Source organism: Lepidochelys olivacea, assembly GCF_965140295.1.
Source record: "Lepidochelys olivacea isolate rLepOli2 genome assembly, chromosome: 7".
In the NCBI taxonomy this organism is placed as follows: Eukaryota; Metazoa; Chordata; order Testudines; family Cheloniidae; genus Lepidochelys; species Lepidochelys olivacea.
In genome coordinates, this window is record NC_140417.1 from 23,069,540 (window position 1) to 23,092,371 (window position 22,832).

The following is a 22,832-nucleotide window of genomic DNA, read 5'->3' on the forward strand; positions in this document are numbered from 1 at the left end:
TTCCCCTCTTTCTTTTTTTCTTCCAGGCTTCTGGAACAGGGTTACCAAAGCGACATTGTCTTCATTGTCCATGGGAAATCCTTCTGTGCCCACCGCTGCATCCTTAGTGCCCGCAGCGTATACTTTGCAGAAATGTTTGAGACCAAGTGGAAAGGGAAGAACATGATCGCATTAAAGCACCCACTGGTGAGGAGAACCACGCTTCAGGTTTTTCCCCCCCACGTCTTAGATATTTTCTCTCTAAGGAAAGTGAGGCTGAAAAGGCAGTTTCAGGGGTAATGTCCATAGTTGACACCTTCCATAACACAGAACAGTTCCAGAACTCAGAGGAAGATGGAACACTTTATGCACTAAAATGGCTTCTTACTCTGATACATGGAAAGCTGTGGGCTGTATGCTGTCAGATTCCTCTCATTTGACCTCTGGCATTGGTTCAAATTCAGCTCAGGTCAGTAGTAAAAGAGCTGTTACCAGCTGTTTGGTGACCCTTACGTGAAACGAGTTGAGCCTTTGTCTAATTCCCAGTAGACAGGTGGTCCACACCACAGAAATCACCACTGTAATTGGCACTAATTGGCTCCCACTTGTTGCCTCAGCAGAGAGGCTAAGAACTAAATAGGCCATAAGTGGATTTTGCTTGTCCGTTACCAGCACTCTCCAGCATATGTTTCTGTGGTTTGGCTGTCTGTCGGAAACCTCAGATTCTCTCCTGTTGCAAACATCCTTCCTGTTTCTCAAGACAACCCTAGTTTTCATCACCTTCCATCTGTGTTGCTCTTTAGGCTGTAACTTGGGTTCCTCTTTAACTAGGAGGGTTGGAAGTGGTGGGGACCCATGGATGACCTGTTTTGATAGTGCTTCTACTGCAGTTGCCTTCTTAGATGTGAACTGCAATGTCTCTGTTACCTGCCAACTCCTCAGGCACAGATTCTGTGCCTTTCCCTGGAACAAACCTCATTCTCTGATGTGTAACACGAGGTGGCGGGGTGTAAATCAAAAAGTTAATAGATTTACAGATCTCTGTAAGCTGGATAGAGTGGGAATACTAGTTATGTGAGGGAGCAGGGGAATGGTGTGTGTAATCAAAATGCTATTATTGTACTAGTTCCACAGAGGAGGCATCCTCACTTACCTCCCTTGCATTCTAGAGTCCTTTCCTTGAACATAACCCCCCGACCTTTACCTTAGTGTGTAATGTGCTATCACTATAGTTAGGTCATGTATATCCACATTGACATTTCAAGCTCCTTGGATAAATGTGTGTGCTTTATATAGGTGACCTTTTCATGTCTTATTTTAGATCAACCCAGCGGCCTTTGGCTCCCTCCTGCAGTATCTTTACACAGGTATGTTGCTGCTGCTTGACATGTGCATGCATGTTGGAATGCAGTAGTCAGCACCTCTTTGCCATGGCACTGTTTGGGTGGCAGAGACTTCTCGACAAGCTTGTTTGGGTGGGTGGGTAATCATGGCTTAAACACAATCTCTCTGTCATCTGGCAGATATGAGGAGTATGAGCAATTCCATGTTGTTGTTGAAAGCTGGTTGTAAATGCATATTTGTGGTTCTGCCAGTAACTGGGGAGTCAATAAAAATCAACTTTGGTTGAGTGGACAGATGTGGGAAATGTACCTTCTCTAGGATAATAAAAATATGTGTTTCAGAGTAGCAGCCGTGTTAGTCTGTATCCGTAAAAAGAAAAGGAGTACTTGCCACAAGTACTCCTTTTCTTTTCAAAAATATGTGCGCCATCTAAGCAAATGATCTCCTAAACTGAGCAGTGACCATATTCCCTGTGTACACTGACTTGTGAGCATTTTGAAATGGGCAGCCCTGATTGCTGAATGGTTTGACTACAACTTGTTATGTCATTCCAGCAGAAGTTGTTCTTAAACCTTCAGCCAGTATTAACCAAGTATTTTGTATTCTAGGAGGGAATGCAAGTGCAATATTCCCTCAGACCATAGGGTGGTGCCCTAAGTTAAACTTCCAACGTGTACTGTAAGGGAAACGTTACTAAGGCATCTGAGTTTCTTCACCAGAAAACAATAACTGCTTATCTCTTTAGGGTTATCTTTCCCCAGTGCACTCTTTAAAATGCTCTTTAGTAAATTTGGTGCTTCTGAAAGATTGAGATCGAAGTCCTTTCTCACGTCAAAACATGATGGCAGCAGCAATGTAAGCTTCCACCGCCCTGCCCCTCATCTCTGTTCTTCCAGAGAAAATGAAATTTTGTCTGCAAGAGCCAATCAGTCTTTGGCCTCTTTGCTGAGACTGCCAAGTGGGGGTCCAGTTGCAGTGTGGGCAACGGAGAAACTGAGCTGATATTCACCAAATTTGGTTCAGCCACTCAGCAGTCAACAGATAGTAATTTGCACTGCTGTAATGCTACTTGCTTACCTGAGCTAGATTTATACCAGTGATCCAGAAGTGAGACTGCATAGCCCATTAGCAATCCTTCAGTCCATCCAGTCCCTTGTCTATAGATCAGCCATTTTTACGCTTAAGTAAGTAAATGGTGACTGGTGCGAGGTCAAGGAACTGTCAGATAGAATTTTGGTGTTTCTCTTTGGCAGGTCGTCTAGACATTGATGTAGAATATGTGAATGATTGCAAGAGACTAGCCAAGCAGTGTCGGCTTCAGGATCTCATAGAGGATTTGGAGATCAAGTGTAAAAAGGTCTATGAATTTGGTGAGCTCCCCTTTAATGGCTGCTTCTCTTCATTATGTTTGTTTTTCTTTTGGAGTGGGAGGGGAGATCATGACAATGGACGTTCCACCAATGGGACACCTGTGGCACTCAGAAACTAATTGTGGGGGGGGGGGGAACCCTGAGTGGTTCTATGCACAGCTGTTAGCTGAATAGGTCTTTCACATGGAGGATCCCTGTGGGGCAACTTCTGTAGTACTCCATGTCTGAACAGTGAACAAGTGTACATTATAGTAGTGGGAATCCTGGCAGCAAGGCTTTATTGAGTGACAGCAACAATAGCAGAGCACTGAGGAGCATGTTTCAAAGTCCCTGTAATCAGAGAGCTAGTGGGTTACAGTGGTGGCTCATGCGTTCTCTGCATGTTAGAAACGCCTGACTTAAAGTGAAACAGTCAGATAATTTAGACTTGGTGTGTTCTGTGTGTGAACAGACAGACACACACAAAGTTAATATAAAAATGTTTTATGTGTGTTTTTAAAAATACAAACAGTTGCATGTTTTTTGAACATTCTTCTGGAGTGTTCGTGATCCAAAGACAACAGCATTGGGCCATTGAATGAGAACCAGCAGGTGGGATGTTAGATGGGGTGGGATCTGAGTTACTACAGAGAATTCTTTCCTGGATATCTGGCTGGTGAATCTTGCCCACATGCTCAGGGTTTAGCTGATGGCCATATTTGGGGTCAGGAAGGAATTTTCCTCCAGGGAAGATTGGAAGAGGCCCTGGGGGTTTTTCGCATTCCTCTGTAGTATGGGGCACGGGTCACTTGGTGGAGGATTCTCTGCACCTTGAAGTCTTTAAACCACGATTTGAGGACTTCAATAGCTCAGACATAGGTGAGAGGTTTTTTGCAGGAGTGGGTGTGTGAGATTCTGTGGCCTGCATTGTGCAGGAGGTCGGACTAGATGATCATAATGGTCCCTTCTGACCTTAATATCTATGAATACTAGTCTTCTAACAGCCTAAATATTGCAAAGTAAAATACATTTAGAAAATGAACTGCTTTCAGATGTAACAGTTGAATGGTTTAACTGGTAAGGAAACATGTAGTTTGAAATCACACAGGGTCTGCGTCTCCCCTCATTTACACTCTAGTGTAAATAACTCCTTTGACTTAGTCGAGTTACTTCTGATGTGAAAGCAGAATCTGGCTCATTCTTTTTAACCTGATTGTGGCCTTTCTCTGATCTAAGAGGTAAGGTTGTTGTAGCTGCTCAGGTTTTTACTTTAAATATTAATTGTCGATTCGGATTTTGCAGATTTGCATGATTACATATGTAGCCTGGAGTGACAGTCCTCCCATATCAGAGGGGTAGCCGTGTTAGTCTGGATCTGTAAAAGCGGCAAAGAGTCCTGTGGCACCTTATAGACTAACAGACGTATTGGAGCATAAGGTTTCATGGGTGAATGCCCACTTCGTCGGATGCATGTAGTGGAAATTTCCAGAGGCAGGTATAAATATGCAAGCAAGAATCAGGCTAGGGATAATGAGGTTAGTTCAATCAGGGAAGATGAGGCCCTCTTCTAGCAGTTGAGGTGTGAACACCATGGGAATCCTCCCATAGTGCAATGTTAGCTCTACAGCGGCATCACAGATCTTGCATTTTTTTCCCCTGTTATATGCGCATGTATACAAAAATATTTAAACACATAAAGAAAGAATTGTTCTGCTGCTTTTAATGAGTGGCAGAAGATTCCGCTTTACGTACCAACTGTATGCTGGAAAAGAAAAGGCTGCGGTCAACACCCTTAAGAAAAAATAAGTTAGTAAATCAGACAGTCAGATAACAAAAATGATGTTATGATTTACAGTATCTTGTAATACCAAAATGTTTCAGTGAGTCACTGGATGGCAGCTTTATGGTGTTGTAGTTGATTGGTGTGGTGACCACTCTTCTCCAAAAGCCCACATTATAATCCCTTATTAGGCTGCAAATTAAATAAAGTTAAGGTGGTCTGTTACTGTAATGGTTTGTAAATATTCTGAAACCATCGTGCAGTTTGGCGTGATTGGCAGCTTCTACTCATGAGGTCCAGGACAGAAATAAAAAAATGACTGCAAGTAGGATGGAGGCATTGGGCCCCAGGATTAGAGGAACAAGAGAAGCATTACCTCATAGCAGCAGCAATTGGAGTGGGAGTCGGATATAGCTTCTAATCCCACCCTGGTGTTAGCTTCCTGTATGGCACTGGGCAAATCACTTTAACTTCTGTGTTCCCCTCTGTAGAATGGGGATGATGATGATGGTTTTATTTCACACGGGTGTTGTGGGGCTTAATCAATGTTTGCAAAGCACTGATATAAGTGATAGGGGTTGTGTGTTTGTGGCAGAGCAGGACTATAGTGAATTGGCAGCATTGTAGCTAGTAACATTAAATGTTTGCCTGTCAAATCATACATGTTATAGGTGAACCAGGGGAACTAGTGTTGAATCCCCAGGAGAAAATTAATATGAAAGAATCAGAGAAGTTAAGGGATTGGAAAGACCTGTTGGGTCACCTGGTTTCCTTTACTTGCCAAAACATTATTGTTCCCTATTGTATATTAGAAGTTCCTGCTCAGAATATTTTCTAGGAGATAGGCATTTGGTTCAGACCTGGGTCTCTGGCCTAATTGCACTGATCAGGGTCCACAAAAACCTGTTACGCTATTTGGAAGAATTCAGACAGGATTTGTCCAGATTAAGTTAGAATCCTTGCTATGGAACTGGAGGCATTTAAAAAAAAACTGTTCAGGAGCATTTTCTGTTTGCTGCAAAGCATAAGAATTCAGGACAGGATTTGTGAACACCTATTTTCACAGGGCTCTGGACTTCAGCTCCAGGCAAAAACCTGCAGCTCCACTGTTCCGGAGCTGCTCCACGCTCCAGCTCCGGGCTCCGCTCCAAAGCTCCATTTTCAGACCTCAGGCCTTGGATCTAAAGGGCCAGTGGCGGTGGTTGTGCACAGCATTGCACAAGTGCATGTGTAATGCAGATGTCCAGGTATTGCATGATCTTGGAAAGGTTTCTTTCAACCCAGCTAAACCAGTGGTGTATTAGTAAAGACTACAAAGAAGTATTAAGCAAGTCAAGAACAAAGACAGATTATGAAGTAGTCAGTGATGTACTGCGCTGTGCAGCTGTACCGGAAGGGAGTTTAATGACTAAACAGTATATTCCCTCCTGGCACTGCAGGACTGTTCCCTACAGTGTACTTGCCAGTGCTTTGGCCTACCTTTTTTTAAAGACTTGAGTGTCTTCTCTTGGCACCATTCTACTACTCTAAAGGAGCCTCCCAAATACTCAATCTACATCCTTTTGCTTCGTTTCATACCTATTACAACTCCTTAGCTTGCCTTAAATGGTTATTGTCCCTCCTCAGTGCTTATACTTGCCAGACATTTGAAGGAGGTTAGTGTGCTTTCCTGTTCTTATTTAGCTAAGCTGCACGTGGCTATGCTTCATTTAATCTTCCTTCCTAGCTAGATAAGTCACTCCAGCTCCTTTTATTATTTGTATTGCTCTTTTCTGAATTCCCTGCATTTCTTGCATTTCACAAACATCAGATGATGGACCTTTCTGCCTGCGGCTACCAACAACCTATTTTTTTTGTCTCTTTCATCTGGTCTTTCATCCTTTTAGAAGCAAAAAAAATTGTAACAGTGGAATGTTGTGCCCATGCATTTGAAATATGCAGTGTCTGAATTGGTTTATACACTATCATCCAAAACCCACTGTTTCTGGTGTGAGCATCATGGGAAATTCTTTCAAGTTACTATGGAAGTGCCTAGATATGTTGGAGAACCTAGGGTGTGGATACTTACCATTGAGTCTGCCATATTTCTTGGCTGATAACTCGGAGTAGGCACATAGGATGTGGCATGAGTCTTGTGTGTGTGAGGGAAGGATTTCTTGTTCTCAAGTTTTTGTAGTGTCACCATGGTATCTGAGTTCTTCAGTTACAAGGGAGCTTCAGATAGTTTCTCTGTTTGACCCTTTTAATCTCTCTTGCTGTTCCCAGATGTCTCTTGGGTGGGAAAGGTAGGTTGACTCCCACAAAATATGGTTTTAAAGCAATTACATACACAGCCTCTGCTTTAAACTAGTACAAAGCTCTTTCCAGCCTTATCTACAGTAGGGTAAAAAGTGTGAACATGCTCTAACAAACTTTTTTATTCTAGTCTAGACAAGACCTCTGTGTCCCTCAAAGGTTAATGGGTAGAAAGTGCTTTGAGAGCCTCTGATGAAAGGCACCCATAAAAGTGATCATTATCATCACACAGTCACAGTAACCTGTCTCCCGTAGACAGATAGAAATGTAGTCTAAGTGTATGTCTTCACTCCAGAGTTAACGTGGGTGATAGGTGCCCAGGTCTGAGCACCTGAGTTAGCCTAGGCTGAGTGTATGCAGCCACACTGTGAAGCCGTTCCAGAGTTAGTATCCTCACTGGTGCGACACTTACCCATATGTGGTATTAGGACTTCGGAGGGCCTATCTCATGGTTCTTTGTGCTGCAATAAGATGAGCCACTCTGACTCTTTGCCAGTGAATTTTGGAAGAACTTGTCTGTCCTTCTAGGCACACGTGTGCGGATAAATTGTGGGAAGGCTTTGGAGGACTGTTGGCACTCTAATGATTTTAGCCTGCATTGTCACAGCAAAGTGGGTAGGTTACCAATGTGTGTGAAAGTGCCTCTTGGGGTTTAGCCTGCAACCCCAGACAAGCCAGCAAGCCCAGTTTGTAAGCACCACTGAACTTGGGTGAGAAGATTTTGTGTGTGGACAGCAGGGGGATTAGCAGAAACACCTGAGTAAGCGCCCATGTTAACTCTCCCGTGAGGACATATTTTAAAGGGACAAAGACAGTGTTCTCAGTTGCTTAGGCGGATCTGTAATTCTGTGGGAATCTGTTCTGACAGCTTTGTCAGTTCGGCTTGGGTCTATCCCATACCTGTCCTGCCCCTATAGCAAGTATGGTTGTTTGCTGAAGACAAGGGCATCAGCATTCAGTCCTATACATAGAAACTGCATAACTCATTCTCCAGGGCACCTCTCTGGATATAGATCATAGAATCAATAATGTCTTTAATTGGTGGATTGGGTTTTTATGCACCCTACTGTTTCCAGTACCATTTGGGATATTCAGCCAGTTCAGGTGACATGGTGGCCTGTCCTGATGTGTGCAATGCTTTCTTGGCGGTGGGGGCGGAGGATTCGTATTGTGGCACATCTCGGTCTCATTTCGCCCACCATCTGATGGAGTCATCTGATGAAGCCCATATAATGATGAGCAAAATGTCAGGAAAAATGAGGTCTCATGGTGATGTGATTCACCTGAGAAGAGAGGGGTTTTAATGTGGTGAATCATGCCTGTCAAAAATCCTTTGTAACACCCAGTACAGTGCAGTTTAACTCTTTAATCACCGATCGTTAACATCTCTTTCTTTATGCTCCCAGTAGAATCCATAAGATTTCATTGCAGCAACTTTCATATTTTCAACTGCACTTTGTTTTACAAGCATTCTCTGCTAAGGGGCTCTCAAAATCTGGCAAAGTCCAATCTAAACTGGACTTGAGACAGCAAATGAAGTTCATAAATGATCATGGAGAGGAAAGACAAAGCTGACAATAATAAGATTACACAGTAATGCATGTACACACCTTGACAGTGCTGCAAACTTTTTAAAAACCTTTCCTTCCCATCTGTGTTCATGCAGCTGTACCCAAAAGAGGTGGCGAAGACCCCTGAGACCTTTAATTTTACCTGTGCTGCTAGGGACCTGCCACACTACTTGCGTTCATCATTCCTACCAGTGGAACAAAAAGTTTATAGATACGGCAGGCAGCTCTTTCTTAAGGGACAAAGCTGTTGGAGAAGAAGGGCCAGAGGAGAGATTTTAAATTAAACCTCTATTAAATCCAGACCAGCTTTAACTGAGTCTCCTGTTGTTGTGGCCTTTGGCTGTAAGGTGCCCATCACAGTGTTGTTTGGGGGTGGAGGGGTGTCCTTTGTGTGATTTGGATCAAGGGAATACCATAGTTTCCGCAGATGGGGAGCACTTACTGTGTTCCCTTGTGGTAGACTAACTAGCTATCCTGACAGGACCAGAAACTGTGAGGTTCCTAGCCAGGAGGAGAACTGAGAAAGAGCTTCCCAGACCTCCTCTCATTAGTCTTTTCTTTGTTTGCTGGTCCCTTGGTGGTGGCTATTAGCATTTAAGACTTACAGTGCAGTAGCACCTAGAGGCCCCAGTCAATATGGGGTCCCCATTGTGCTCAGCTCTATATAAATATACTGTATAGAAAATGACAGTCTCTGCCCCAAAGAACTTAGTCTTAAGGGTTATAAATCCTCTTCCCCATGGAATTAAATCACAGCAGCAATTCTAGTACCTGATCCAGGAGAGTGGTGGTGCAACAGAGGGAAAGCATAAGCCAGACTTCACTCTAAATAAATAACCAACGGGGGCACCAGTGGCCTGGAGTAAACGTGTCTGTAGTTAAATACGCTTCGCCCCCTTGCCTAGCAGGGATATATCTTATGTTATTACTGTGTCACCTAGGGCTGACTCCAGCGGCAGAGAAGCAGCCTCCATAAGGCAGTTCTTGATCCTGTCTGTAGGGAGGGGTAGCAGAGAGGAGGACATAACAGGCACATGGCTGCTCCCTTTCCTCACCAGGGTCTCTGTAACTGATCTGCTGGAAGCGAGGGTTGAGTGGAGACATAAGAGGGGAAACGGTGGAATCTGTGTCTTCTTTCTTCCTCCCAATGGTAGTTACAGCCCTGATCATTGCTAGCAGGTGCATGTGTGTGTCTCTCTGAAGGACATGTTTTTATATTCTAGTGGAGACTAAAAGCCAGACAAAACAAACATTCCTTAGGGATATTTTTTTAACAGGAGGGAAAGTTTTTTAGATTTAGTTTTTTCTAGGCATCTATGCTTTTTGTTTTGTTGTTTTTCTTTTCTCTTTTCCAGTCTCTTCCAAGCCAGGGACCTGTGTGAAAGTGCTGACGATTGAGCCCCCAGGTAACTGTCGGCTGCAGGAGGATCTGGCTCTACTAGCAGACTGCGCCCTGCCGGCTGAACTGCGGGTAGGGAGTGTTTCTATTTCTTCCCACGCTCCACTGGGACCTTCGGACTGAGGGAGCTGCTTGGTCACACACACTTAGGCTTACTTTCTCTGTTCGTTTTTGTGGTCACTTGTTTACTGGTATTAATGGCACAAGCTGACTTTCCAAACTCTGAAGCCATGCATAGCACAGGGAAATGCTGTAAATCTCATAACCAGGCTGCCGGTTTTCCTTTCTGCAGCAAGATTATTCCTCCCTCAGAGATTTGTAGAGGTTAGATCCCTGGTCTCATCCAAGTCGATCAAAGTTTCCCCATTGATTTCAACGGGGACAAGATTTAGCCCCTAGTTGAGTATATTACTGGGATGCAAGAAGGGGGAAAAAATTCCTTGGATGACAGCAGTACCTTTGGGTACGTATAGATGGAATGGGATGCCTAACTGGGATTATCGGTCCACAGAGTTTAGCTGATCCTCTGGTTAAGAATCATTCCCCATAGTGTATTGGCAGGGAGTTAGTTTGTTACTTTTCTCAGAAGCAGTGAGTCAGGATTATCTGTTAGACTCAGCTATGTGTATTCCACACTATTGATTCCCAGCGATGCAAGTAAACGGGGAAGATATTGGTGGACCCCAGTTCTTCCTGCCTTTGTTCATCTCTGTAATATCGATAGTTGCATCTTATATTTTCCTTCCTTTAATATGTTTGTCCCAGTTTCTTCACATTGAGTAGTAAAACTAATAACATACTCATTTTAAGCAGCTCTGTGCCTGTGGGCTATATAACTGAACAGTGTAACAAAGCTTATTGCTTTCTTGTGCGAAACAGAACTCCCTGATGCATAGCTCAAGGAAATGTCTGAAGCAAGGTAGAAACTCTGTCCATGTATCTTTTTTTTTTTTTTTTTTTTTATGTGATGGTGCCTTAAGTTTCTTAAGCAAGATGTGCCAAGGTATTTTGTGCTGGCTCTTAGTGATCCAGTTATTCTAATTCCTGAGGGATTTAAAGAGGGAATCCTGTCCATTGATGTTTCCTCTATCAAGGCAGAAAGCTGCTTTTTTTGTATACCTTTGTTGTGGTTTTCTTTATTTATCATTAGTTACTTGGAAAAATCAAAAACCAGAGGGGAATGTAGAATGAATTCCAGTAGTGTGAACCCCAAGCGCTTAAACATCACGAGTGAGGTGCCCAAATACAATGAGAGTGACTTAAAAATCATGCAATTAAAATAAATAAATAAATCAGGTTCTTTGGTTTTGTTTTCTGGTTTCTGAGCCTTTAGGGTGCACGTGGGTCACATTTTTCGAGCTTTTCTCCACAACCCTAAGGGCTAGAAACACACTTCCTTTCTTTAAAAATGAAAACCGAGATTCCTCCATAGTCGTATGGGAACGGGTTCTTTAAGGAAGAAAAACCCCAAATGTCATGAGAATCTGGATAAAATAATGAGTTAGCATTGCTGAAATTTCCTGAATTTTTTTCAGCTGTTTTATGTATTTTAGAAAAAAGTACACCATAATCCAATCTAAACATGTTACATTGATACTGCTGTCCTACTTTGTGTGTGTGTTCATGAATGCTAGAAGGAATGGGGGAAATTTATTAGAACATCTGCATGGCACCCATAACCATGGAATCAGGGTTCTTATTACCCCTAATTGCCTTGTTTTAACTTGATAATTTTTTAAAAGCTCCTCTCTTTCCTGGCCATTTATAAAGATCCTAAAGACAGGATTGTAGCCTTTTAATCTGCCTTTTACTGCTTAATTATCATTTACATCTCTTCTAAATCTTTGTTTACTGGGGTCATCCCATGAAGTAGGCATTTGAGTCCCAGGAGCAGCAATCCTGCAACCTCACCAGTAGATTCTGATACCATACAAATAATATAATACAAAACACTTAATCTACGAGGCCAAAGCACACTGACCAGTCAGTCACAAACGTGAAGTTTCTTGTAATAAACTACAGTACGGTTTCTGGTGCTTTGCTTTGTGCTTTTGTAGATGCTCTATTTTGTTCCTTGTGTCATAGAACCCTGATGACTCAACATGCAGCTGGATATAAAATCTTGAGTCTGCTTCTCCACTGGTAATCCCATTATGGATTGTTAGGACATAATGGGCCTCTGTAGGTTGTCCTAAATTATTTACGGCTGAATTTTTCTACTGTGCTTATTTCTATCTAGAAGCAAATTGCTTCTCCCTGTTGGATGTGCACATTACTGTCCCCGCCAGTTGTTCTTGTCTGAATTTAGACAGCACTCTCTTTGGGGCAGGGACGTAGGCTTCCAGTGTTTCTTGAAGTGCCATGCATGTCTCCAATGCTGTATAAGATACAGAGCAGGTTAAAAGCCGTGGGGATAAGATGGGGTGAGACAGATACTCTGAAGCGCTACAGATCCTTTACTTTCAGGAGCTGTAAAAATTCCCTTTGTCCTGCTCCCAACAAAAAGAAAGAGTATACAGGTTACCAACTGTAACTAAAGTCGTAGATGAGGGAGACCAGGCAGGGTTGCTGCAGAGTTTGGGAAGGTGGCTTTGCTGTTTAATAACCGAGAAATTGTGACGGTCATTAGGCTTAGTTGTACTATAATTAGAAACTATTCTGCCAAATGGTCCTGAGTACTGACAGAGAGCCCAGCGAGTTGGGCCAGGTTGCCATGCTCCGAAGTAGTGTGAAATTCAGAGCCTTTGCTAGCTTAGTGGTTCTCTGCAGCCTAGGACCAGGAGTGCCAGAGAATCCCCATTGTGTATGAATTGAGCTTGCCTGATGGTATTGAAAGCAGCATGTATCTCTGTTTGTTTCCTGTTGAGTGAGATTGCAGAGAGGGGGAACCTGATACGTCTCACTTAGCCCTGGTCTACACTAGGACTTTAGGTCGAATTTAGCAACGTTAAATCGATTTAAACCTGCACCCGTCCACACAGTGAAGCCCTTTATTTCGACTTAAAGGGCTCTTAAAATCGATTTCCTTACTCCACCCCTGACAAGTGGATTAGCACTTAAATCGACGTTCCCAGCTCGAATTTGGGGTACTGTGGACACAATTTGATGGTATTGGCCTCTGGGAGCTATCCCAGAGTGCTCCATTCTGACCGCTCTGGACAGCACTCTCAACTCAGATGCACTGGCCAGGTAGACAGGAAAAGAACCGCGAACTTTTGAATCTCATTTCCTGTTTGGCCAGCGTGGCAAGCTGCAGGTGACCATGCAGAGCTCATCAGCACAGGTGACCATGATGGAGTCCCAGAATCGCAAAAGAGCTCCAGCATGGACCGAACGGGAGGTACGGGATCTGATCGCTGTTTGGGGAGAGGAATCCGTGCTATCAGAACTCCGTTCCAGTTTTCGAAATGCCAAAACCTTTGTGAAAATCTCCCAGGGCATGAAGGACAGAGGCCATAACAGGGACCCGAAGCAGTGCCGCGTGAAACTGAAGGAGCTGAGGCAAGCCTACCAGAAAACCAGAGAGGCGAACAGCCGCTCTGGGTCAGAGCCCCAAACATGCCGCTTCTATGATGAGCTGCATGCCATTTTAGGGGGTTCAGCCACCACTACCCCAGCCGTGTTGTTTGACTCCTTCAATGGAGATGGAGGCAATACGGAAGCAGGTTTTGGGGACGAAGAAGATGATGAGGAGGAGGAGGTTGTAGATAGCTCACAGCAAGCAAGCGGAGAAACCGGTTTTCCCGACAGCCAGGAACTGTTTCTCACCCTAGACCTGGAGCCAGTACCCCCCGAACCCACCCAAGGCTGCCTCCTGGACCCAGCAGGCGGAGAAGGGACCTCTGGTGAGTGTACCTTTTAAAATGCTATACATGGTTTAAAAGCAAGCATGTGAAAGGATTACTTTGCCCTGGCATTTGCGGTTCTCCTAGATGTAGTCCTAAAGCCTTTGCAAAAGGTTTCTGGGGAGGGCAGCCTTATTTCGTCCTTCATGGTAGGACACTTTATCACTCCAGGCCAGTAACACATACTCGGGAATCACTGTAGAACAAAGCATTGCAGTGTATGTTTGCTGGCATTCAGCCAAAATCCGTTCTTTCTCTCTCTGTGTTATCCTCAGGAGAGTGAGATATAATTCATGGTCACCTGGTTGAAATAGGGTGCTTTTCTTCAGGGACACTCAGTATAGCCCATTCCTGCTGGGCTGTTTGCCTGTGGCTGAACAGAAATGTTCCCCGCTGTTAGCCACAGGGAGGGGGGAAGGTTGAGGGGGTAGTCACGCGGTGGGAGGAGGCAAAATGCGACCTTGTAACGAAAGCACATGTGCTATGTATGTAATGTTAACAGCAAGGTTTACCCTGAAAGAGTGTAGCGACTGTTTTATAAAATGTGTCTTTTTAAATACCGCTGTCCCTTTTTTTTTCTCCACCAGCTGGATGTGTTTCAGTGATCACAGGATCTTCTCCTTCCCAGAGGCTACTGAGGCTTAGAAAGAAAAAAAAAACGCACTCGCGATGAAATGTTCTCCGAGCTCATGCTGTCCTCCCACACTGACAGAGCACAGACGAATGCGTGGAGGCAAATAATGTCAGAGTGCAGGAAAGCACAAAATGACCGGGAGGAGAGGTGGCGGGCTGAAGAGAGTAAGTGGCGGGCTGAAGACAGGGCTGAAGCTCAAATGTGGCGGCAGCGTGATGAGAGGAGGCAGGATTCAATGCTGAGGCTGCTGCAGGATCAAACCAGAATGCTCCAGTGTATGGTTGAGCTGCAGCAAAGGCAGCTGGAGCACAGACTGCCACTGCTGCCCCTCTGTAACCAACCGCCCTCCTCCCCAAGTTCCATAGCCTCCACACCCAGACGCCCAAGAACGCGGTGGGGGGGCCTCCGGCCAACCAGCCACTCCACAACAGAGGATTGCCCCAAAAAAAGAAGGCTGTCATTCAATAAATTTTAAAGTTGTAAACTTTTGAAGTGCTGTGCTTAAAGTGCTGTGTGGCATTTTCCTTCCCTCCTCCACCACCCCTCCTGGGATACCTTGGTAGTCATCTCCCTATTTGTGTGATGAATGAATAACGAATGCATGACTGTGAAGCAGCAATGACTTTATTGCCTCTGCAAGCGGTGATTAAAGGGAGGAGGGGAGGGTGGTTAGCTTACAGGGAAGTAGAGTGAACCAAGGGGCGGGGGGTTTCATCAAGGAGAAACAAACAGAACTTTCACACTGTAGCCTGGCCAGTCATGAAACTGGTTTTCAAAGTTTCTCTGATGCGTACCGCGCCCTCCTGTGCTCTTCTAACCGCCCTGGTGTCTGGCTGCGCGTAACCAGCAGCCAGGCGATTTGCCTCAACCTCCCACCCCGCCATAAACGTCTCCCCCTTACTCTCACAGATATTGTGGAGCACACAGCAAGCAGTAATAACAGTGGGAATATTGGTTTCGCTGAGGTCTAAGCGAGTCAGTAAACTGCGCCAGCGCGCCTTTAAACGTCCAAATGCACATTCTACCACCATTCTGCACTTGCTCAGCCTGTAGTTGAACAGCTCCTGACCACTGTCCAGGCTGCCTGTGTACGGCTTCATGAGCCATGGCATTAAGGGGTAGGCTGGGTCCCCAAGGATACATATAGGCATTTCAACATCCCCAACAGTTATTTTCTGGTCTGGGAAGAAAGTCCCTTCCTGCAGCTTTTGAAACAGACCAGAGTTCCTGAAGATGCGAGCGTCATGCACCTTTCCCGGCCATCCCACGTTGATGTTGGTGAAACGTCCCTTGTGATCCACCAGAGCTTGCAGCACTATCAAAAAGTACCCCTTGCGGTTTATGTACTCGCCGGCTTGGTGCTCTGGTGCCAAGATAGGGATATGGGTTCCGTCTATAGCCCCACCACAGTTAGGGAATCCCATTGCAGCAAAGCCATCCACTATGACCTGCACATTTCCCAGGGTCACTACCCTTGATATCAGCAGATCTTTGATTGCGTGAGCTACTTGCATCACAGCAGCCCCCACAGTAGATTTGCCCACTCCAAATTGATTCCCAACTGACCGGTAGCTGTCTGGCGTTGCAAGCTTCCACAGGGCTATCGCCACTCGTTTCTCAACTGTGAGGGCTGCTCTCATCCTGGTATTCATGCGCTTCAGGGCAGGGGAAAGCAAGTCACAAAGTTCCATGAAAGTGCCCTTACGCATGCGAAAGTTTCGCAGCCACTGGGAATCGTCCCAGACTTGCAACACTATGCGGTCCCACCAGTCTGTGCTTGTTTCCCGAGCCCAGAATCGGCGTTCCACAGCATGAACCTGCCCCATTAGCACCATGATGCATGCATTGGCAGGGCCCATGCTTTCAGAGAAATCTGTGTCCATGTCCTGATCACTCACGGGACCGCGCTGACGTCGCCTCCTCGCCCGGTATCGCGTTGCCATGTTCTGGTGCTGCATATACTGCTGGATAATGCGTGTGGTGGTTGATGTGCTCCTAATTGCCAAAATGAGCTCAGCGGCCTCCATGCTTGCCTTGGTATGGCGTCCGCACAGAAAAAAGGCGCGGAACGATTGTCTGCCGTTGCTCTGACGGAGGGAGGGGCGACTGACGACACGGCTTACAGGGTTGGCTTCAGGGAGCTAAAATCAACAAAGGGTGTGCCTGTACATCAAGGAGTATTTCAGGCAGGACTGCACGGAGGGTTCCAATAAGAAATGGTGCACCAAAGTTATCGTTGTTATTGGAACAAGGAGGTTAGCCTGGCCTCTGATTGATACATGGCTAGATTAACCTCGCTGCGCCTTCTCTGTGACTGACTGCAGTGTGATCTAGACAGGGGAGGAGGAAAATGAGTACAAAACAAATCTGGTCTATTTCTTGTTCTGACCCACTCCATCTATCCTTTACATCTTTGGCTGGCAGCAGACAAAAAAGGCGCGAAATGATTGTCTGCCCTTGCTTTCACGGGGGGAGGGAGGGTGGGAACGGGGTCCTGATGATATGTACCCAGAACCACCCGCGACAATGTTTTAGCCCCATCAGGCATTGGGATATCAACCCAGAATTCCAATGGGCAGCGGAGACTGCGGGAACTGTGGGATAGCTACCCACAGTGCAACGCTCCGGAAGTCGACGCTTGCCTCGGTACTGTGGAAGCGCTCCGCCGAGTTAATGCACTTAATGCACTTAGAGCATTTTCTGTGGGGACACACACACTCGAATATATAAAACCGATTTCAAAAAAACCGACTTCTATAAATTCGACCTAATTTCGTAGTGTAGACATACCCTAATTCCCCACTATACCCAATGCTCTCTGCTAGTGCGGTTGGGTAGGAGATAATATCTGCCATTCTTCCACTGGATGTGGAACTTCTTGGCTTGTAGCCCTTGCACCTGGGGAAACCTAGAGCCAGTTTTTGATGTGATTTGCTCAGAGGAGAGCCTTGTGGTAGGGATCAGACTTTTCATCCCAGGCTGCTCAGGGTATACACCTAGATAGGAGAAAGCAGAGGAAACTCTTGTTTTCAGGGGATAATTGCTCTGGTTACATGGCTGTGAACATAGATTCACACAATTGAATTCCCTTGTGTCCAGAGAGAGAGAATAACTTATAAGCAACATATCCATAATGCTATTTTTAAAAAAAACCAAGCCCACAACCTTTTATGCCAGTTGGCTTGGCACATTGAATTGGAGGGAGTTGTGTTAATAATCTAGTGAATTAGTTTAACTTTAATTTCTTTGGACTGCAGAGTGACAAGAAATTGAACTGTGCATAGGAAGCTTTGTATTGAATGGTTTCAGAGTAACAGCCGTGTTAGTCTGTATTCGCAAAAAGAAAAGGAGTACTTGTGGCACCTTACAGACTAACCAATTTATTTGAGCATAAGCTTTCGTGAGCTACAGCTCACTTCATCAGATGCATATCGTGGAAACTGCCACAACAAAACAGTTTCCACGATATGCATCTGATGAAGTGAGCTGTAGCTCACGAAAGCTTATGCTCTAATAAATTGGTTAGTCTCTAAGGTGCCACAAGTACTCCTTTTCTTTTTGTATTGAATGACATTGTAGTTTCAATGCAATTGCTCCAGATCTGTGCATTCCTTTACTTAAGCTATAAAATGACTTTTTACGTATACTATGGTTAAAATAACATGCCTTTCCTTGACCGGTGTCAATGTTAAGATGACCATCCCATGATGTAAACTAAATACCCACCCAGCAATCCACCTCCTCATTTAGAAGTCCAAGAGGAGTTATGAGCATGCCACTGTTGGCTTGAAGGTCATTTGGCTCTGCTGGACAAACTGGGAAGGGGAATTTCAGTTCAGAAGCCTCTCCACTGAGACTACCAGGCATCGAGCTCTCAGATGTATAAATCTAGGATCAGTCAGGAAGAGCATCTCTAGTGATCTCCATTGCTGCTGAGGTGTAAATGGGTAAAGGTGGGTGTCTCAGATAGCCAAGACACACAGGTCTTTATAGATCAATGCCAACACCTCTAATGTTGATACCATGGATGCAAACTGCAGAAATTTCTTATCTTTTAACTTGTCTTTCTAGGTGGGTTTTGGGGAGTTGCCATTTGACAGCACTGACAACTTTAGCAGCTGTCCTGATGTGTGTTTTCGAGTGGCAGATTACAACTTTTTATGCCATAAGGTATGCGCATACATTTAGAAACATCAAGGTCCATGTACACATCCTTCCCACGCACTTAGTACAAGATAGTTAGATATACTGCAGGGGTAAGCTTAAACTTAAAGCACTCTTCTTAATGAAACAGCCCAGCTTGTCTCCCTTCAGGGTAAGGATATTCGTGAATTGCAGTAAGAGGCATCTACACTGTGTCTCATACTGTCAGCAACAAATCTGAACCTGTCATTGGAAATGCTGGATCCTTAATAGTTCAGGATGACTCAGTGTAAGGGTGGAATTGGAAACAGAACTCAGGAATCCTGACTCTGAGCCCTCTAACTAGAACTGTATTGCTACTCTAGATTAACAGTCACTCTAGTTAATATCTCTCTTTTGCTTTGAGAGCAGTAATGTGTAAAAATAAGACATGAAAGAAAAAAAACAAGTTTATCAGAGTCTAGGGATAAAAACACAGAGCGATGGCAGAGGTTATGCTACTGACTCGGTGCTTTGGAACTTGCTTAATGAATTCCTGAAAGTTGATCCCTTGCCTAATGCTGTTTGGCTCAGTGCAGCAGAAAGGGAGATGTTAATGTTGGATTTTTCCTTTCCAATGCAGGCATTTTTCTGTGGCCGCAGTGATTACTTCAAAGCCCTTCTTGAGGATCATTTCAGTGAGAGCGAGGAGCTGCAGACTCAGCCCACCATCCCTGTGGTGACCCTTCATAACATCTCAGAAGACATCTTCATCAGGGTCCTCTACTACATCTACAGCGATGACACTGAGGTGAGACCAGCCTACTCTCTCCTTTCATCGCCTTCAAGTTATGCCCAGATGTCTTTGCAGAAGTGTCATCCTCTAGTATCCTACTGCTGGTTTGTTAAATACCACTCGCCCAGTCTCCTACCTGGCTTGAACCTCAGTAACCCAAATACTGGTATCTCGGTTTTATCCATGTTGTAGGCTAGGCTGGGACTTTGTTTCCTGAATACATCAGTGCAACTGCTCCTAAATGCCATATGTGTATCTTTCATCCTAAATTAATATCCTGTAAATTAGGATGCATGTTACTTAGGCCAGATACATAATGCATGATTTGTCTGGCTGTGTATTCTTCCCCACTGAATGCTACTGTGTAGCACTGACTGCTCTCAAAGGCACACAGTCAGAATTCTGCCACTAGATGGCGGCTGAAAACAGATCTGCAGGTGTGCTTAGGTTAAGAGGCCTGTTCGTTTACTGTTGGCATTACAGCCTATCTTTGCATTTAAAACAAAAATTACTTGCATCGCTGGAATGTCTAGATGTCCCACTCAGAGATCAGGGACCCATTGTGCTAAGCACATAACAAAAAGACATCCCCTGCCTCAAAGAACTAACAGTCTAATTAAAAGTGCAGCCAGCACTATACATCTTTTGGCAGCACTGAAGGGGTTAATGATGCTGATGAGCTGGTTTGTGTCCTCACCAAAGCTTAAGGCTTTCCTGTATGAGTGAGACTGTACCATTCCTACTCTCGCATTCCTACTGTGGGTTAGCCTTTGGTTTGCTGTGACCACCTGCACATCTGTGACCTTATTCCTGCTGACCAGCTTGGCTACAGGCAGCAACATAGAATCTATGATAGGCAGAGAGATGATTTATCAGACAGGAAGTGACTGGCTAGCTTGCTGAGGCTGTCATTAATACCCTGTAGAACTTCCTCACATTAACTTATTCTGCTCACAACCTCCTATTGTCTATGTTCTGGAGGACAGGTGGAATGGGAGGTGAGGAGCCCTAAGGCACATCAGAATCTTATCACAGCCCTGCAGCCAGACCCAGTTCCCGCTGCCCCTCTTTGAACCTGCAGAATCTCGCTAACTCTCTGTTGTTGCTAAGTAGAAGTGTTTCCAAACCAGAGTTCTGGCTGCAACCTTCCCTTTCGAGTGGCTCTTCGGATGCTACCTGTTTGTGCACTGCACATGCCTGATGGCCCACCTCACTTAAAAACAATTTACTGTCATTCCAAAATTATTAGTCATATTTTCCAGTGGCTATTTGAGTCCCAAGCCAAATGAGCTTTTGTGGAAAGAGGCCATCTGTTTGAAAAATTATATTTAATGTTTTCTTGATTATTTTTCCTGGCAGATTTTCAAAGTTCAATAGTTTGTACAGTGGTTTTTTTCTTCTTAGGCTTAAGTCCAGTCTAGTGCCGACATAACCAGAGTCCCCATCCTGCATGACCTCACCTTTTTCAAAGGATTGACATTTCTGTCACTGTTGTGTCCTTCACAGCAGTCCTTATTATCAGTGAAAGGGGAGTGTGTGTGCATGTGGTTTCTGAGTGGGAAAAAATAAGCAGCTGAGTGGAACTTGTGTGTATGTGTATATGTGTGTGTGTGTGTGTGTGTGTGTATATATATAAGGAAGTTTGAAAAGGAACATCAAACTGATTGTTTTCTTATTGAACAGTGATCAGTCGAGCGTTTGGTGTTTTCAATTCAAATGCTCATGACCTTATAGGTTCCCAAAGCGTCTTATTAGATGTTACAGTAGAGAGATTTGCAGTTACTGTGGGGGTGAAACTCAATCAGTGTGTGGTCAAATTCTCCTAAGGGAGGGGTAGGTGATATGCAAGCCTCCTGTGCAAAAGTCCTTGAGAAAGGTATAAACATGGCTTTGGACTATGTAAAGTGAGAGGGAGCACAGATCTGGGAAACCTGCGTCTATAACAACACTTGATGAATAACCCCGACAACCTTGCTGTTGCTGCTTTGAACTGCATAGCTTTGTTACAGCACTTTAACAACTATTGCGAGCCTCTGACATGCCTCCTAATACACCTTGCATTCTTATGTACAGTTGTGCACTGTGGCAAACAAGGATTCACCTTTCCAGTCCCATTCCAATTCACCCTTGCTCTGAATGATCTTGTTTACTCTAGTACTAGTGTAGACAGCCATGCAAGCACTGCAGCTGCAATGGTGCAAGTAATCCTTCTAGTGCAACCCCACTTTGAAATGATCATCTGTATCTGTGTGTGGATGTGGGCAGCACTGCACCTGGCCCAGAATGGCTAGTGTGGAGGCACTGCACCATTGCAGCTTGTACCTGTGCAACTTGCAACTGTGAAGTTTTTTAGCATAAACATACAAGATTTCATTCTCCTCAGAATCCTACATGACCTGGTCTCTTCTAGAGCATGTGCATGCCATGTCCCACAAATCCAGATGGGTAACAGTGCTCTTCACAGTTCCTTTCATATTAGCAATAGTAAAACTGCACAGAAGAGAACTCTAGTTCCAGATTAGTGACGTAGATGATTGATTAAAATAAACGTCAAGGATTTGACCAGCCAGGAAAAAAAGAGAGAGAAAAGTCTGAACAAGGTTTAGGACTGACTTTTTTTGTTTAAAAAGACATCAGACCTTGCTATTTAACCATCTGTTGTCATATTACAGAGTAAGCATCATTATAACACTTACTTCATTTCTAGAGATTTCATTAAACTGAGTGAAAACTCTGTGTACGCATATTTGACACAGCCCGGGCATGACAATCAAGTGTTAACATTTAAAAAAAAATTAGACTAATATGCTGGGTTTATTTTTGCAGGTGAATGTATTTTGTCTGAGTATTGAATAAAAAGTAACCCAATATCTTGCTTGACGTGCCTAGTCTGTTAAGTGTGTATAATAGCTTTTGTTTAAAAAGACAAGTATTGTAAAGATTGTTCTGTTTCCCATATTTACATGGCAAGGGTTTGTAAACTTGTTAAAACTTCCTAAATACATTAAATAAAAAAATTGTTTTTGTCAATCTAGTATGTCGCTTAGGGGTGTGAGAAATAGTTAAGCCGATGTAAGCCCTGGCGTAGCTATTGCTAGGTCAACAGAAGAATTCTTATGGGTGTGATTAACCACAGTGGCAGAAAAACCCCTTCTGTTACAATAGCAAGTGTCTACACTACAGCACTGCAGTGCCGTGGCTGTGCCGCTGTAGTGTCTGTAGTGTAGACATCGCCTCAGTCTCTCGAATGGTGGCATAGAGCTCTCTCCTCAGGGTTCGCACTCCTGCACTGGTGTTTTTCCCCTAACTGCAAGTAATTATGTCTGAAATAGATTGCCCTGAGATTTCATCTCTCACAGAGGAACATGGTGTAGGCAGGACTTTCTTGATGGTGACTCTCTTCTTTGCATTACCAGCTGTCCCCAGAGAATGCTTATGACGTGCTGTGTGTAGCAGACATGTACCTGTTGCCGGGGCTCAAACGCTTGTGCGGGAGAACCTTGGCTCAGATACTTGATGAGGACAATGTTGTCAACATCTGGAGGATTGCAAAGCTGTTCCAGCTGACGCGACTGGAGGACCAGTGCACGGAGTACATGGCAAAGATCATTGAGAAGGTATGCGAAACCCTTCCCTAAGATGTTTCAGGTGTGACTACTAAATGTGCATCTAAGTGTTGCCATGGTTTAGTGTATGCACTTTTCATTTCTGAAGTTGT

The 22,832-nt window shown here is 44.4% G+C and overlaps 1 protein-coding gene across 1 annotated transcript in view; it reads left to right on the forward strand.

Moving 5' to 3' along the window:
* ABTB1 (ankyrin repeat and BTB domain containing 1) overlaps positions 1-22,832 on the forward strand; it is a 42,698-nt gene that overhangs the window by 13,975 nt on the left and 5,891 nt on the right. The window contains exons 5-11 of the mRNA XM_084634593.1: positions 27-186; positions 1,301-1,346; positions 2,577-2,693; positions 9,674-9,789; positions 18,268-18,366; positions 18,962-19,129; positions 22,531-22,731. Of these exons, the coding sequence (XP_084490719.1) occupies positions 27-186; positions 1,301-1,346; positions 2,577-2,693; positions 9,674-9,789; positions 18,268-18,366; positions 18,962-19,129; positions 22,531-22,731 (907 nt within the window). The remainder of the gene's footprint in view (positions 1-26; positions 187-1,300; positions 1,347-2,576; positions 2,694-9,673; positions 9,790-18,267; positions 18,367-18,961; positions 19,130-22,530; positions 22,732-22,832) is intronic.